Here is an 11,303-nt window from a genome sequence, read left to right on the forward strand (position 1 = left end):
GGTTTTTTATGCCTAAAAAAAAAAAGCCGTCTCATTTTCTCATTATATAAACAACCTTAGTAAAAATCAAAACAAAACAAAATAGAAAAAAAGGTTTTGAGAAAACAACCTGAGTTTCCCAAATTCATCATCCACTTCCTAACTGCATAACCAAAATTCAGACACAATAATTAACCAGTAGGCATCATCAGGTTCGTTACATCATTATATTAACTATCTTAATTTCAATTTCACTTATCATCATTTCATGTAATCAGTTTCACATTTCATCAAACCCTGACCCCCAATTTCACGTTTCATCAAACCCTAATTCTCCGTCACCTTCATTCCAATTTCATCAGAACTTAACCTCTATTGATTCAGGCAAGCTTCGTTAACCGTTATATGTATATACACGATCAGTCGATTCAAATTAGCGTCAATTTGCGTACTAATTTGAGTTACTTAGGGTTTGTAATTGTGAAATCGAGCTAGCTACATTTCACTTATTATAAACTTATATTTAGCACTTAATTAATTGTTGTATATACTTAATACCTGTTAAATCTGTGCTAAATTAGGATTTAGTAACTACTTGCTATCTTAATAATGTTTATACACTATCGATCGATTCAATTTAATGTTAAATTAGGTTTTAGTAACTACTTGTTATCTTAATTAATGTTGTATATACAGAATATATGTTAAATTAGGTTTAGTAACGGCTTGTTATGTTGCAGAGATGAGTAGTTTAGCTGAGAGGCTTCGTGTTAGATCGGATTCGAGGCCTCGATACAGTATGGATGATTCCGATGATGAATCGGATCTTCCGCTCGGTAAATCCAAAAAATCAGAGAAGTTTCAGAAGTTAGTCAGAGATGACGCGGTAATTTCCTTTTTTATATAGATTCTGCACGACACGTATGACGTATCTATTGCAAAATAATATTTAGTTGAATGTTTACAGGTGGAGGATTTGTGTCACGCGTGTGGTGAATCTGGGAATCTACTTGTTTGTGAGACGTGCACGTATGAGTACCATCCCAAGTGTTTAATGCCGCCTTTGAAAGCTCCGCTTCCTGCCACCTGGTGGTGTCCAAAATGTGTATGTTATGAAATGAAATGATTTGATATTGTTGTGTTTCACGCTTAAGGATTACGTTTTGATTATTGTGATGTGCTGTACTTGCAGGTTAATCCGTTGAATGATATAGAAAAGATTTTGGACTGTGAAATGAGGCCTACGGTTGCTGATGATAGTGATGCTTCTAAACTTGGTTCAAAGCAGATATTTGTGAAACAGTATCTTGTTAAGTGGAAAGGTTTATCTTATCTCCATTGCACATGGTATAATATCTTTTCATAGTTAATCTTAAAACACGAAGTTACTTTTAATTTTTTTAGTTAACCCGGACTCTCTTTTTTTGGTGTATTTAGGGTACCAGAAAAGGAGTTTATAAAAGCCTACAAGGAATTGCCTCGTTTAAGGACAAAAGTAAACAATTTTTGCAAGCAAATGCCGGTGGGCAACACCTCAGAAGATGATTTTGTCGCAATTAGGCCCGAATATACAATGGTTGATCGGATTCTTGCTTGCAGGTGAAATAATTTGAAATCTCAACCTATGATTTTTAGATAAAGTTGTTAATATGCCTTTTAAGTGATATCTGGTGAATGAATTAGGCAAGAAGAGGATGAGGAAAAGGAATATTTAGTAAAATGGGTGGGACTTAGTTATGATGAATGCTATTGGGAATCAGAATCAGATATCGCGTCATTTCAGCAACAAATTGAGAATTTTAATAGGTTGCGGTCTAGATATAGAAAGTTAAGGAAGCAAAAAGGCAATATTCGTGACGCAGTTGACTCCAAAATGAAGTCAAAAGAATTTCTGCAATTTGAAAAAAGCCCCGAATTTCTTCCTGGAGGTATGCAAATTTTTATTATTGATTATTGTATACAGTTCTGTTAGATATTTCAAATTGGTGTAATTGTAGGTGAGCTCCACCCATATCAGCTTGAAGGATTGAATTTCTTGCGGTTTTCATGGTCTAAACAAACACACGTGATACTTGCAGACGAAATGGGACTTGGTATGCTTTCTCGAGTCTCTTATTCTTGCTTTGATACATAAAGTTACAATTTTAATTAATCTTTTTAAAATTTTAGGAAAAACGATACAAAGTATAGCTTTTTTGGCATCTTTATACGAAGAGAACGTGTCCCCACATTTAGTAGTAGCACCGCTTTCCACATTGAGAAACTGGGAACGCGAGTTTGCCACATGGGCACCTCATATGAATGTTGTAAGTTGCAAATTCTCTTGACAGTTTAAAACATATGTTTGATTTAGGCTTGAGGTTTAGTTTCCAGAATAATAAGGTAACCAACAACTGCAGGTAATGTATGTTGGAACGGCTGCTGCGCGTGCTGTCATAAGAGAACACGAGTTTTATTACCCGAGATCTCATAAAAAAGACAAGAAAAAGAAACATGGGATTGGTGAAAGTAAGCAAGCAAGGATAAAATTTGATGTGCTATTGACATCTTATGAAATGATTAATATAGATAACGGGTCATTGAAGGCGATAGATTGGGAGACCATGGTACGCTTTTTTGACCGTTTAATACAATTTTTTGATAATTTACATTTATTATTTAATGAATTTTTTATTGTGTAGATAGTGGACGAAGGTCATCGCCTTAAAAATAAAGATTCAAAGTTGTTTTCTATGTTAAAGCAGTTTAACACTCGACACCGTACATTATTGACTGGAACTCCTCTTCAGGTTTTCTAACATTTTTTGGATAAAATATTTTAGTATATATGTTGTGTTGTAGTTTTTCACTTTCTTTGTTATTATAAATGTCTTTCAGAACAACTTGGATGAGCTTTTCATGCTTATGCACTTTCTTGATGCTGGAAAGGTTAGTTTTACAGCTGTACAGTTTTACTGCAACTGTTAGCTATAACTTTTTACGGGTGTGAATTTATGACATGAACCTAACACGATATTCACGGGTTCCTGTGTACTGTTTAGTATAAATGGGTTCGGGTGAAACCTGTGAACCCTTATAGCTAAATGGGCCATGTTCGTTTTAACCCGGCGGCTTTGCGGGTTGCCCCGTTTAACCCATTTGTTTTTTTTTTTAAATTGTGAGTTATGTCATAAGTTATAGTGGTTGGGTGTCTTCTGCCGAAATATTAAAACTTAAAAGAGAAATTAGCGTAAGATTTAATTATTAAAATGTAACTGTTTCATATACATATGTTTATTTTGTTGTAATGATTTAAATTTTTAATATTATTGAGTGAAAAAATAGAAAATAAATTCGGTTAAACAGGCCGTGTTCATGTCAACTTGAAAAATCTCATGTCGTGTTTGGGCACATACATATGTCTAACACGATTTCGGGTCAACCCCCAAACACAATTAGCACCTCTATAACTGTTTGTAATTTGACATAATGAAATATAAATATCTGAAAAATATGGTTTATTTAACTTAAAATGTTTGCAGTTTGCAAGTTTGGAGGAGTTTCAGGAAGAGTTCAAGGATATTAATCAAGAAGAGCAGGTTTCAAGGCTACATAAGATGTTGGCCCCACATCTTCTAAGAAGTAAACATCTCAAATTTGTACTTGTTGTGTTTCAGTTATTTTTATCAATTTTATAATAACATTGATGATCTTTTTGTGTACATAAATGGCAGGACTTAAGAAAGATGTAATGAAGAAACTACCACCTAAAAAAGAACTCATGATACGTGTGGAGTTAAGTAGCAAACAGAAAGAGTATTATAAAGCAATTCTAACGCGTAATTATCAGTTATTAACTCGTCGAGGTGGAGCTCAGGTGAACTTTTAACTTTATGGATGTGCTACTTCAGGTATTATTTTTTAAAAGTTAAAATCTGACATGTGATGGTTATTGCTGTATTAATCAGATTTCGCTTATTAATGTGGTTATGGAACTGCGTAAGCTTTGTTGTCACCCATTCATGCTTGAGGGAGTTGAACCAGAAGACACTGATGAGTTCTACAAGTAATATAATTTATCTTTTTTTCCTTCAAGTTTGTAAACGAACCGAATGAACACGAACGGTGCATGTTCATGTTCGTTCATTTAACTTTAGCTGCATAAACGATCGAACACGAACAATTTAGCAAAAGGAGTTTTCTTGTTCGTATTCGTGACTTCGTTCGTTAAGAGAATGGAAATGTTCATGTTCATCAGTTCATGTTCATTTATGTTTGTTAACAGTATAATGAATGGTTAATGTAAAGAACAATGTGTTGGGCCTAAAAAGTTATTAAAACTATACCAAGTTGTAATGGGCAATAAAGTTCTAAATGAATATATAATGAATGTAAACGAACGAACTTAAACAAATGTAAACTAAATGAACGAACGAGACAGGTGTTCATGTTTGCTCATTTAACTAAATGAACAAAAAAATATCTTCATGTTCGTACAACATAAACTAACTTCCCAGCGAATGGTTCACAAACTGTTCACTGAATGTTCAGTTTGTTTACAAGTATGCAAATAATCATTTTTGTTCATAAATTGAACTAATTTATTTCATATTCTGTTTGTCAGACAACTATTGGAAGCTTCCGGAAAATTGCAGCTTTTGGACAAAATGATGGTGAAGCTAAAAGAGCAAGGACATAGAGTTTTAATATACACACAATTTCAGCACATGCTGGATTTGTTGGAAGATTATTGCAATTACAAGGTAGGAACGGTTAACAAATTTGACTTTTGTTGTTGACTTTGATGTGAATATGTGTTCTTTAAATGCTATTCAGAAATGGCTATATGAACGGATTGATGGGAAAGTTAATGGCGGTGAAAGACAAGTTCGGATTGATAGGTTCAATGCGGCCGGTTCTTCTAGATTTTGCTTTTTGTTGTCTACCAGAGCCGGTGGTCTTGGAATAAACCTTGCCACTGCAGACACGGTTATTATATATGACAGTGATTGGAACCCACATGCTGATTTACAAGCTATGGCCCGTGCTCATCGTCTTGGACAGAAAAACAAGGTTAGAAGTTGGTTAGATTGGTAATCTGTCAAAACAGGTTTAGGTTCAAGTGGGATGTTTTTAGTATGTGCTGAACCTGGTCAAGTCAGGTCGAGTGAAAACGTTTTTTTTGTGCTTCAGTAATTAGTGGGTGTGCATAGATCGGTTTTTGGGTTTTATAATTTTTTTAATTCGGTTTTCATAATGGGTTTAATTCAGTTTTGGTTTTGCAAATTTGGGTTTACATTTTTGGACCGATTTTTTTTTTGACCAAAAATAATGAAACATCGGTCTGAAACTTTAGGCCTAAATTTGTTCTTTTGTTAATTAATAATTAATTGTTTATTACACATCTGGGACTATAATTTCTTGGGTACACCATTTATTATTTATAATTTACGTAACATTCAAAAAAAAATTTATATTCCATTAGTTCAATGACAAAAGTCGGTTTTTCGGTTTGTACGTTTTTGGTTCGGTAATGGTTGGTTCGGTCCGCTTTTTTTGGTTTCGGTACATGCAAAACCGAAATTGATACGAAAATTTGGATTTTGAAAAAAAACATAAAACCAAGCCGTCGGTTTTGGGTTGGGTTTAGTTGTTTTAATTATTTCGGTTACTGGTCGGTTAATTTGTTATAATAATTAATGTATTAAATGCTTAAAAAAGCTATATTTAATTGTAATAATCTAAATCATTCATAATATGATTTAGGAGGTTGACCAGATTGTTCATTTTGAAATTCTTTATATATAATTAACGTGTTAATGATGCATTGATGCTTATAAAAACAAAACAAAAAATGTCTACAATAATAATTCAAAATCCTTGTTAATTGCATAAAAACAAGACTTTAGTTGACTTTCAAGTTTCAACCCCCTTTGAGGTAGCCTTTTTTGTTTACTTTAGTTGACTCTCTTTAGTAATGTGGTTATTTGTCATTTTGCAGGTGATGATATTTAGACTCATAACGAGAGGAACGATTGAAGAAAGAATGATGGAGATGACCAAAAAGAAGATGGTTTTAGAGCATTTGGTTGTTGGCAAGCTTAAAAATCAAAACATCAACCAGGTACATTTTACTGCCGGAAATGATTTGAAACAAGTTGATTTATTTTCTGTGTTTATTTATTACAATTTACAATGTAGGAAGAGCTCGATGACATTATAAGATATGGTTCAAAGGAATTGTTTGCTGATGAAAATGACGAGGCAACAAAATCAAGGCAAATTCATTATGATGATGCTGCAATAGATAGGTAAATGATTATATACACGAATTATTCGTAGTATAAAAAAACCGGCTGTCAAAAGTGATAATATTCATATAAGAATGTTAAGTTTTGGGTAGTATAATGAACATGTGTGCGCTCAGAAAGTCTATTGGTATTTTCAACAATTGTATTTAAATTATGTATAAAATATGTTATGTTTACCTATTACTAATTGATCCAAACAGTACAAAAAATTGATTTCTAAATGGGACAAGTTGAAAAAGTATGTTGATATTGTATATAAGCTGCCTTGATAAAAGTTCATATTATTTTTTTTTCTTTGGTATATTTGACCAAATACGCACTATGGTTTCTTCGTTTCTTAAACTTTGATAGATTACTTAACCGTGACTACACCGAGGAAGAAAATGCTGCAACAGATGATGCAGAAGAAGACGGCTTTTTGAAAGCATTTAAGGTTTGTGGGGACTGGTTGTGTTTGGTACTGCTTCTAGATGGGATTTTATGTTTGGAAATTGAATTAAAGTTAGGTTTTTTTTATAACTTAATATAATTAGGTGGCAAATTTTGAGTATATTGATGAGACTGAGTCAAGAATGGAAGAGGAAATAGAAGAGCCATTGGCAGAGAACAAAAGTGCAGCAAATAATGTAGAAAGGTCGAGTTATTGGGAGGAATTGTTAAAAGATAGATATGAAGTGCACAAAATTGAAGAATTTAATTCTATGGGAAAGGGAAAAAGAAGCCGTAAGCAGGTATTTATGATATTTAAGAGGACATTTATTAATTTCAATTTAATTGTGTTTTCATAAATCACACATCTGTTTGTTATTTTGGCAATTATCAGATGGTGTCCGTTGAAGATGATGATCTTGCGGGATTGGAAGATGTAAGCTCTGACGCTGATGATAATTATGAGGCAGAATTATCTGATGGCGATAATTCAACCGGAATCGCACCCGCAAGAAAGCCTTACCGAAAGAAAACACGTGGTAAATGTTTCAGTAATTTTTTTATGTTTTATTTTTTTAAAATTTTATAGGTTGTATAAGTATCATAGTTTGATTTTGAAAAATTTTCTTTTCTGTTTTCCAGTTGACAATGCTGAACAACCTCCCCTTATGGAAGGTGAAGGGAGAGCCTTTAGAGTACTTGGGTTTAATCAAAGTCAAAGGGCCCAATTTGTGCAAACCTTAATGAGGTATTGTTACTATAAGTTATTATAATTTTAATAGTTGTAATGGACATTAAAATGTGTATAAGTATATTGCAGATTTGGGGTTGGAGACTTTGATTGGGCAGAATTTACTTCACGATTAAAGCAAAAGAGTTATGAAGAAATTAAAGCGTAAGTGTCTCAGTTATTTTATTCTCTTTTATTATCTCAAAATTATTACTGTGATATTAAAAATGTCTACTTTTTATTTTTTGGTTTATTATCGACCTGCAGTTATGGAAAGCTCTTCTTGGCACACATTTCAGAAGATATGACAGACGCTGTCACTTTCTCAGGTGACTTTCTTGTCTCTAATATCTTCTATTTATGTGTGTAATTAGTTCTTTTTTTTAATGTGTAATTATATAATTGCAGATGGTGTACCGAAAGAGGGGCTAAGAATTGAAGACGTACTTGTCAGAATTGCAGTTTTGCTTCTTGTAAGAGATAAGGTGAGTTCCATCCTTCGTATAATAATTATTTTTTAATGTGATTATTTTATCTAATCATTTACCATCTTAAATTGTTCAGGTGAAATCTTCTCCAGAGAATCCACCAGCTCCACTATTTACAGATGACATCATATATCGTTATCCTGGATTACGAGGTCTGAAATTCTGGAAGGACGAGCATGATCGAACCCTACTCCGTGCTGTGTTAAAGTAACCCTTTTTATAATTTTTGTTGTTATATCATATTTTCCTTGTTATGATAGATATTATTTCTTATTTACTCTTTGTTTTTTAATTTAGGCACGGTTATGGAAGATGGCAAGCTATTGTTGATGACAAGGACTTGCGGATTGTAGAAGTTATCTGTCAAGAACTGCGTCTTCCAAGTGCAAATCTGAGCGCTCCTGGAGCGGCTCAGCCTTCTTATACTGCCCCTGCTGGCAGCAGTCTTGACGGTCAAACTGTGGCCTCTGGTGGTCAACCACAAGACACTGCTGCTTCAAATAATGCATTGTATCAGTTTAGAGAAATGCAAAGAAGAGTCGTTGAGTTTGTTAAAAAACGGGTCCTACTTCTTGAAAAAGGACTTAATGCCGAATACCAAAAAGAGTACTTTGTAAGTCGGTTTTATTACACGTTTTATTAATTTATATGATTCTCTCGTTTATGCAATATTATATGTTTATTTACAGGGTGATGAAAAGCCTAACGAGATACAAAGTGACAATATGGAGACCGAACAAAAGGTTGTAGACAAACCAACCGCAAGTCAAAATGGAAGTGTGACTCAGGTGTCCGGTCAACTGCCTCAAATTGAAGTTATCTGTAAGTGTCTAAATTATTTGATGGCAATTAGTTACATGTTATTTAGGCCTATAATTAACCAAACGCTAAGTGAACCGTTTGTGTATTGTTCGGCGGGAAGTTTGTTTTTGTTCATTTAATTAAACGAACGAAAATGGACACATGTCTCGTTTGTTCATTTATGTTCATGGGCGTTTGTTTAAGTTCATTTGTTTACATTCATTTATGTTAGTTTACGTTTGTTTAAGTTCGCATATTTGCGCTCGTTAGTATATTGTTTGTATGTACTTCTAACTGGTTTTGTCTTGGTTATGTTTGTTTGTGAACCATTTATTAATATTGTTCACGAACATAAACGAACACGAACATGTTCATTTCCTAACGAATGAACATGAACTAGAAAACCTCGTCCGTGTTCGATCGTTTGTTCGGTTAAGGTTAAATTAACGGCCACGAACATGCTCCGTTTGTGTTCATTCGGTTCATTTACAAGGCCTAACTTTATTCTTTATTTTGTCTTTATTGAAAGAAATCTAGGTATTTTATAATAGTCAACAGTTTATCGAAACCATGTGTCTAGTCAAAGTCAAAGTTTGCTTTTAAATTTAAGTCTTCCAATGAACATGACCTATTTTTTATTCTCAACAGCTGCAGAAGAAATAACAGCAGCTGCTTGTGATGATAAACCGGATCGTTTAGCAATGCCCCATCTATATAACGAGGTAACCAATTAATATTGTCGTATTAGTATCAGTATATTTTAATATATTAGTTATAACATTAAACATGTGATTTGTAGATGTGCACACTTGTAGAGGAAAATGCAAGTTTGGAGCTTAAAAAGAATCTTCAACCACTAGAAACCATACATGAAAAAATCACTAAAATCATCTCTCCAGTGACTGAAACCGAGAAGAGTAACGGTGACGTTGCTAGTTCAAGTCCACATCAGCATGAATCGGGTCCCGTCAATGGGGATGTGAAAATGGAAGACGCGGATGGTCATCAAGACAAGTCTAGTGAAGAAAAACCAGGGCCGGGTGTCATTGTTTTGGAGTAGAGACTTCAAACATGAAACATGTTGCTTGTTGTGGACTTTTGAAAGTTGTGAAGATCAACTGTTTGACTTTTAGTTATACTAAAGTGGGGTTGGATCTTTATTACTAATTAAGGAATGTGAGAACTAATTAGGTGCTAAAGTTTGTGTAAGTTAAGTACACACCAATGTTAATTTGAAAGTGGGCTTTGCTTTTGATCATAGGAACTACAACTAGAACTACAACTATATTTCATCTAATACACACCAATGTATTGGTGTTATGTTGAGTTTGTTTTATAAACATTGATTCTCAAGGTGAGGCATTTGTCCGTGGATTGTTTTGGATGAAATTTGAGATTTGCATTATTTGGTTTGTTTTTATGGCATATATACTGATGTTTACGCTTCAGCTTTGACTCGCTTACGAACGTCATCAAGGAAGAAATTCATCATTGTAGGAAACCCTATTGAGTAAGGTTTCGAACATGATGTTGGTGGGCGTTGAGAATGAAGATGATGAAGACATAGATGGCGGGCCCACGTGAATTATTATTTTATTGTTTATTTTTCATTCTTTTCAATGTTTTAATTTAATTATATTTCATTAAAGGGTATAATAGTAATTTTAACTAATAAACTTAACGGCTATCCAAATGTTACATTATTAACTCAAAATTAAAATGAAAATAGTTATAGCCTAAATGTAGTTGGGCTCTACAAGTAACTAGTTAAAGAAACATTAGATTTCAAGTCCGCAAGTTGAATAATAAATGACTTTTACCACCAGGCATTGGATGGTTCTTCATGACAAATGGATAGAGTGAGTTAACATTGTAGTAGTATAGGTCCTCACCATAAGGTTTGTATGTATCAGTATGTCCTCCGTAGTATGCTTTTCTAATAAAGTTGTCGTTCCTTCTGAGCCAGGATCAAACTCTTCTTTTGACTATGATTTGGCCCTACAGTGGTAGAACCTGGTGAACCGGGCGTACAACTTCTCAACCTTCTGTGAACTTTTCTTCTCTTATGATTTTTGCTACAAGCTACCTTTAGCTAGGAGCCTCTTTTCCTTCTGGCCAGCTCCCCGAAAACAACGTTCGACTTGCATGTGTTAAGCATATAGCTAGCATTCCTTCTGAGCCAGGATCAAACTCTTCTTTTGACTATGATTTGGCCCTACAGTGGTACTCTCATCTTTCCAACATGTGAGTTTGTAGGTGTCTACTATAGCGAGGAATTGAAGTTTGCAAGAGACCTTGGTTACACTGTGCTCCCACTCTCTGGCTACCTCTATGAGAGAATGGAAAGCCCTTTCATAGAATCCGCCTTAGCCTCAGGTAGTTGATACTTTCAGGGGAGCAGGATCATCATTTCCACTAAAGTCGTGGAACCGGCTTCCATCTAAAAAAAAGATGATTAGTTTCATCTATATAAATGGATCATTCTTAAATGGCCGAAGGCAAACGACCTAATGAACGATCGGTTCGAGTCTGCTGCTGCAATTGGCAATCAATTGGATAAGCGGTGGCCTTCTTTTCTTTTCAAAA

The 11,303-nt window shown here is 34.1% G+C and overlaps 1 protein-coding gene across 1 annotated transcript; it reads left to right on the forward strand.

Moving 5' to 3' along the window:
• The first annotated feature begins 73 nt into the window (after positions 1–73).
• LOC143609607 (CHD3-type chromatin-remodeling factor PICKLE-like) lies at positions 74–9,891 on the forward strand. Its single transcript, XM_077084316.1, has 30 exons — positions 74–191; positions 720–865; positions 947–1,084; positions 1,172–1,326; positions 1,417–1,578; positions 1,663–1,907; positions 1,977–2,072; positions 2,149–2,285; positions 2,379–2,585; positions 2,661–2,768; positions 2,857–2,907; positions 3,501–3,600; positions 3,693–3,835; positions 3,927–4,024; positions 4,583–4,721; positions 4,795–5,031; positions 5,960–6,082; positions 6,160–6,269; positions 6,621–6,702; positions 6,803–7,000; positions 7,093–7,237; positions 7,341–7,446; positions 7,519–7,593; positions 7,696–7,757; positions 7,837–7,913; positions 7,993–8,123; positions 8,214–8,529; positions 8,606–8,738; positions 9,366–9,439; positions 9,517–9,891. The coding sequence occupies exons 2-30, from the start codon at positions 722–724 to the stop codon at positions 9,775–9,777; spliced, it is 4,053 nt and encodes a 1,350-aa protein (XP_076940431.1). The 5' UTR covers positions 74–191; positions 720–721; the 3' UTR covers positions 9,778–9,891.
• The last annotated feature ends 1,412 nt before the right edge of the window (positions 9,892–11,303 follow it).

Source organism: Bidens hawaiensis, unplaced genomic scaffold (assembly GCF_021521415.1).
Source record: "Bidens hawaiensis isolate Kalapana, Puna unplaced genomic scaffold, B.hawaiensis_p1.1 tig00006296_1, whole genome shotgun sequence".
Classification (NCBI taxonomy): domain Eukaryota; kingdom Viridiplantae; phylum Streptophyta; class Magnoliopsida; order Asterales; family Asteraceae; genus Bidens; species Bidens hawaiensis.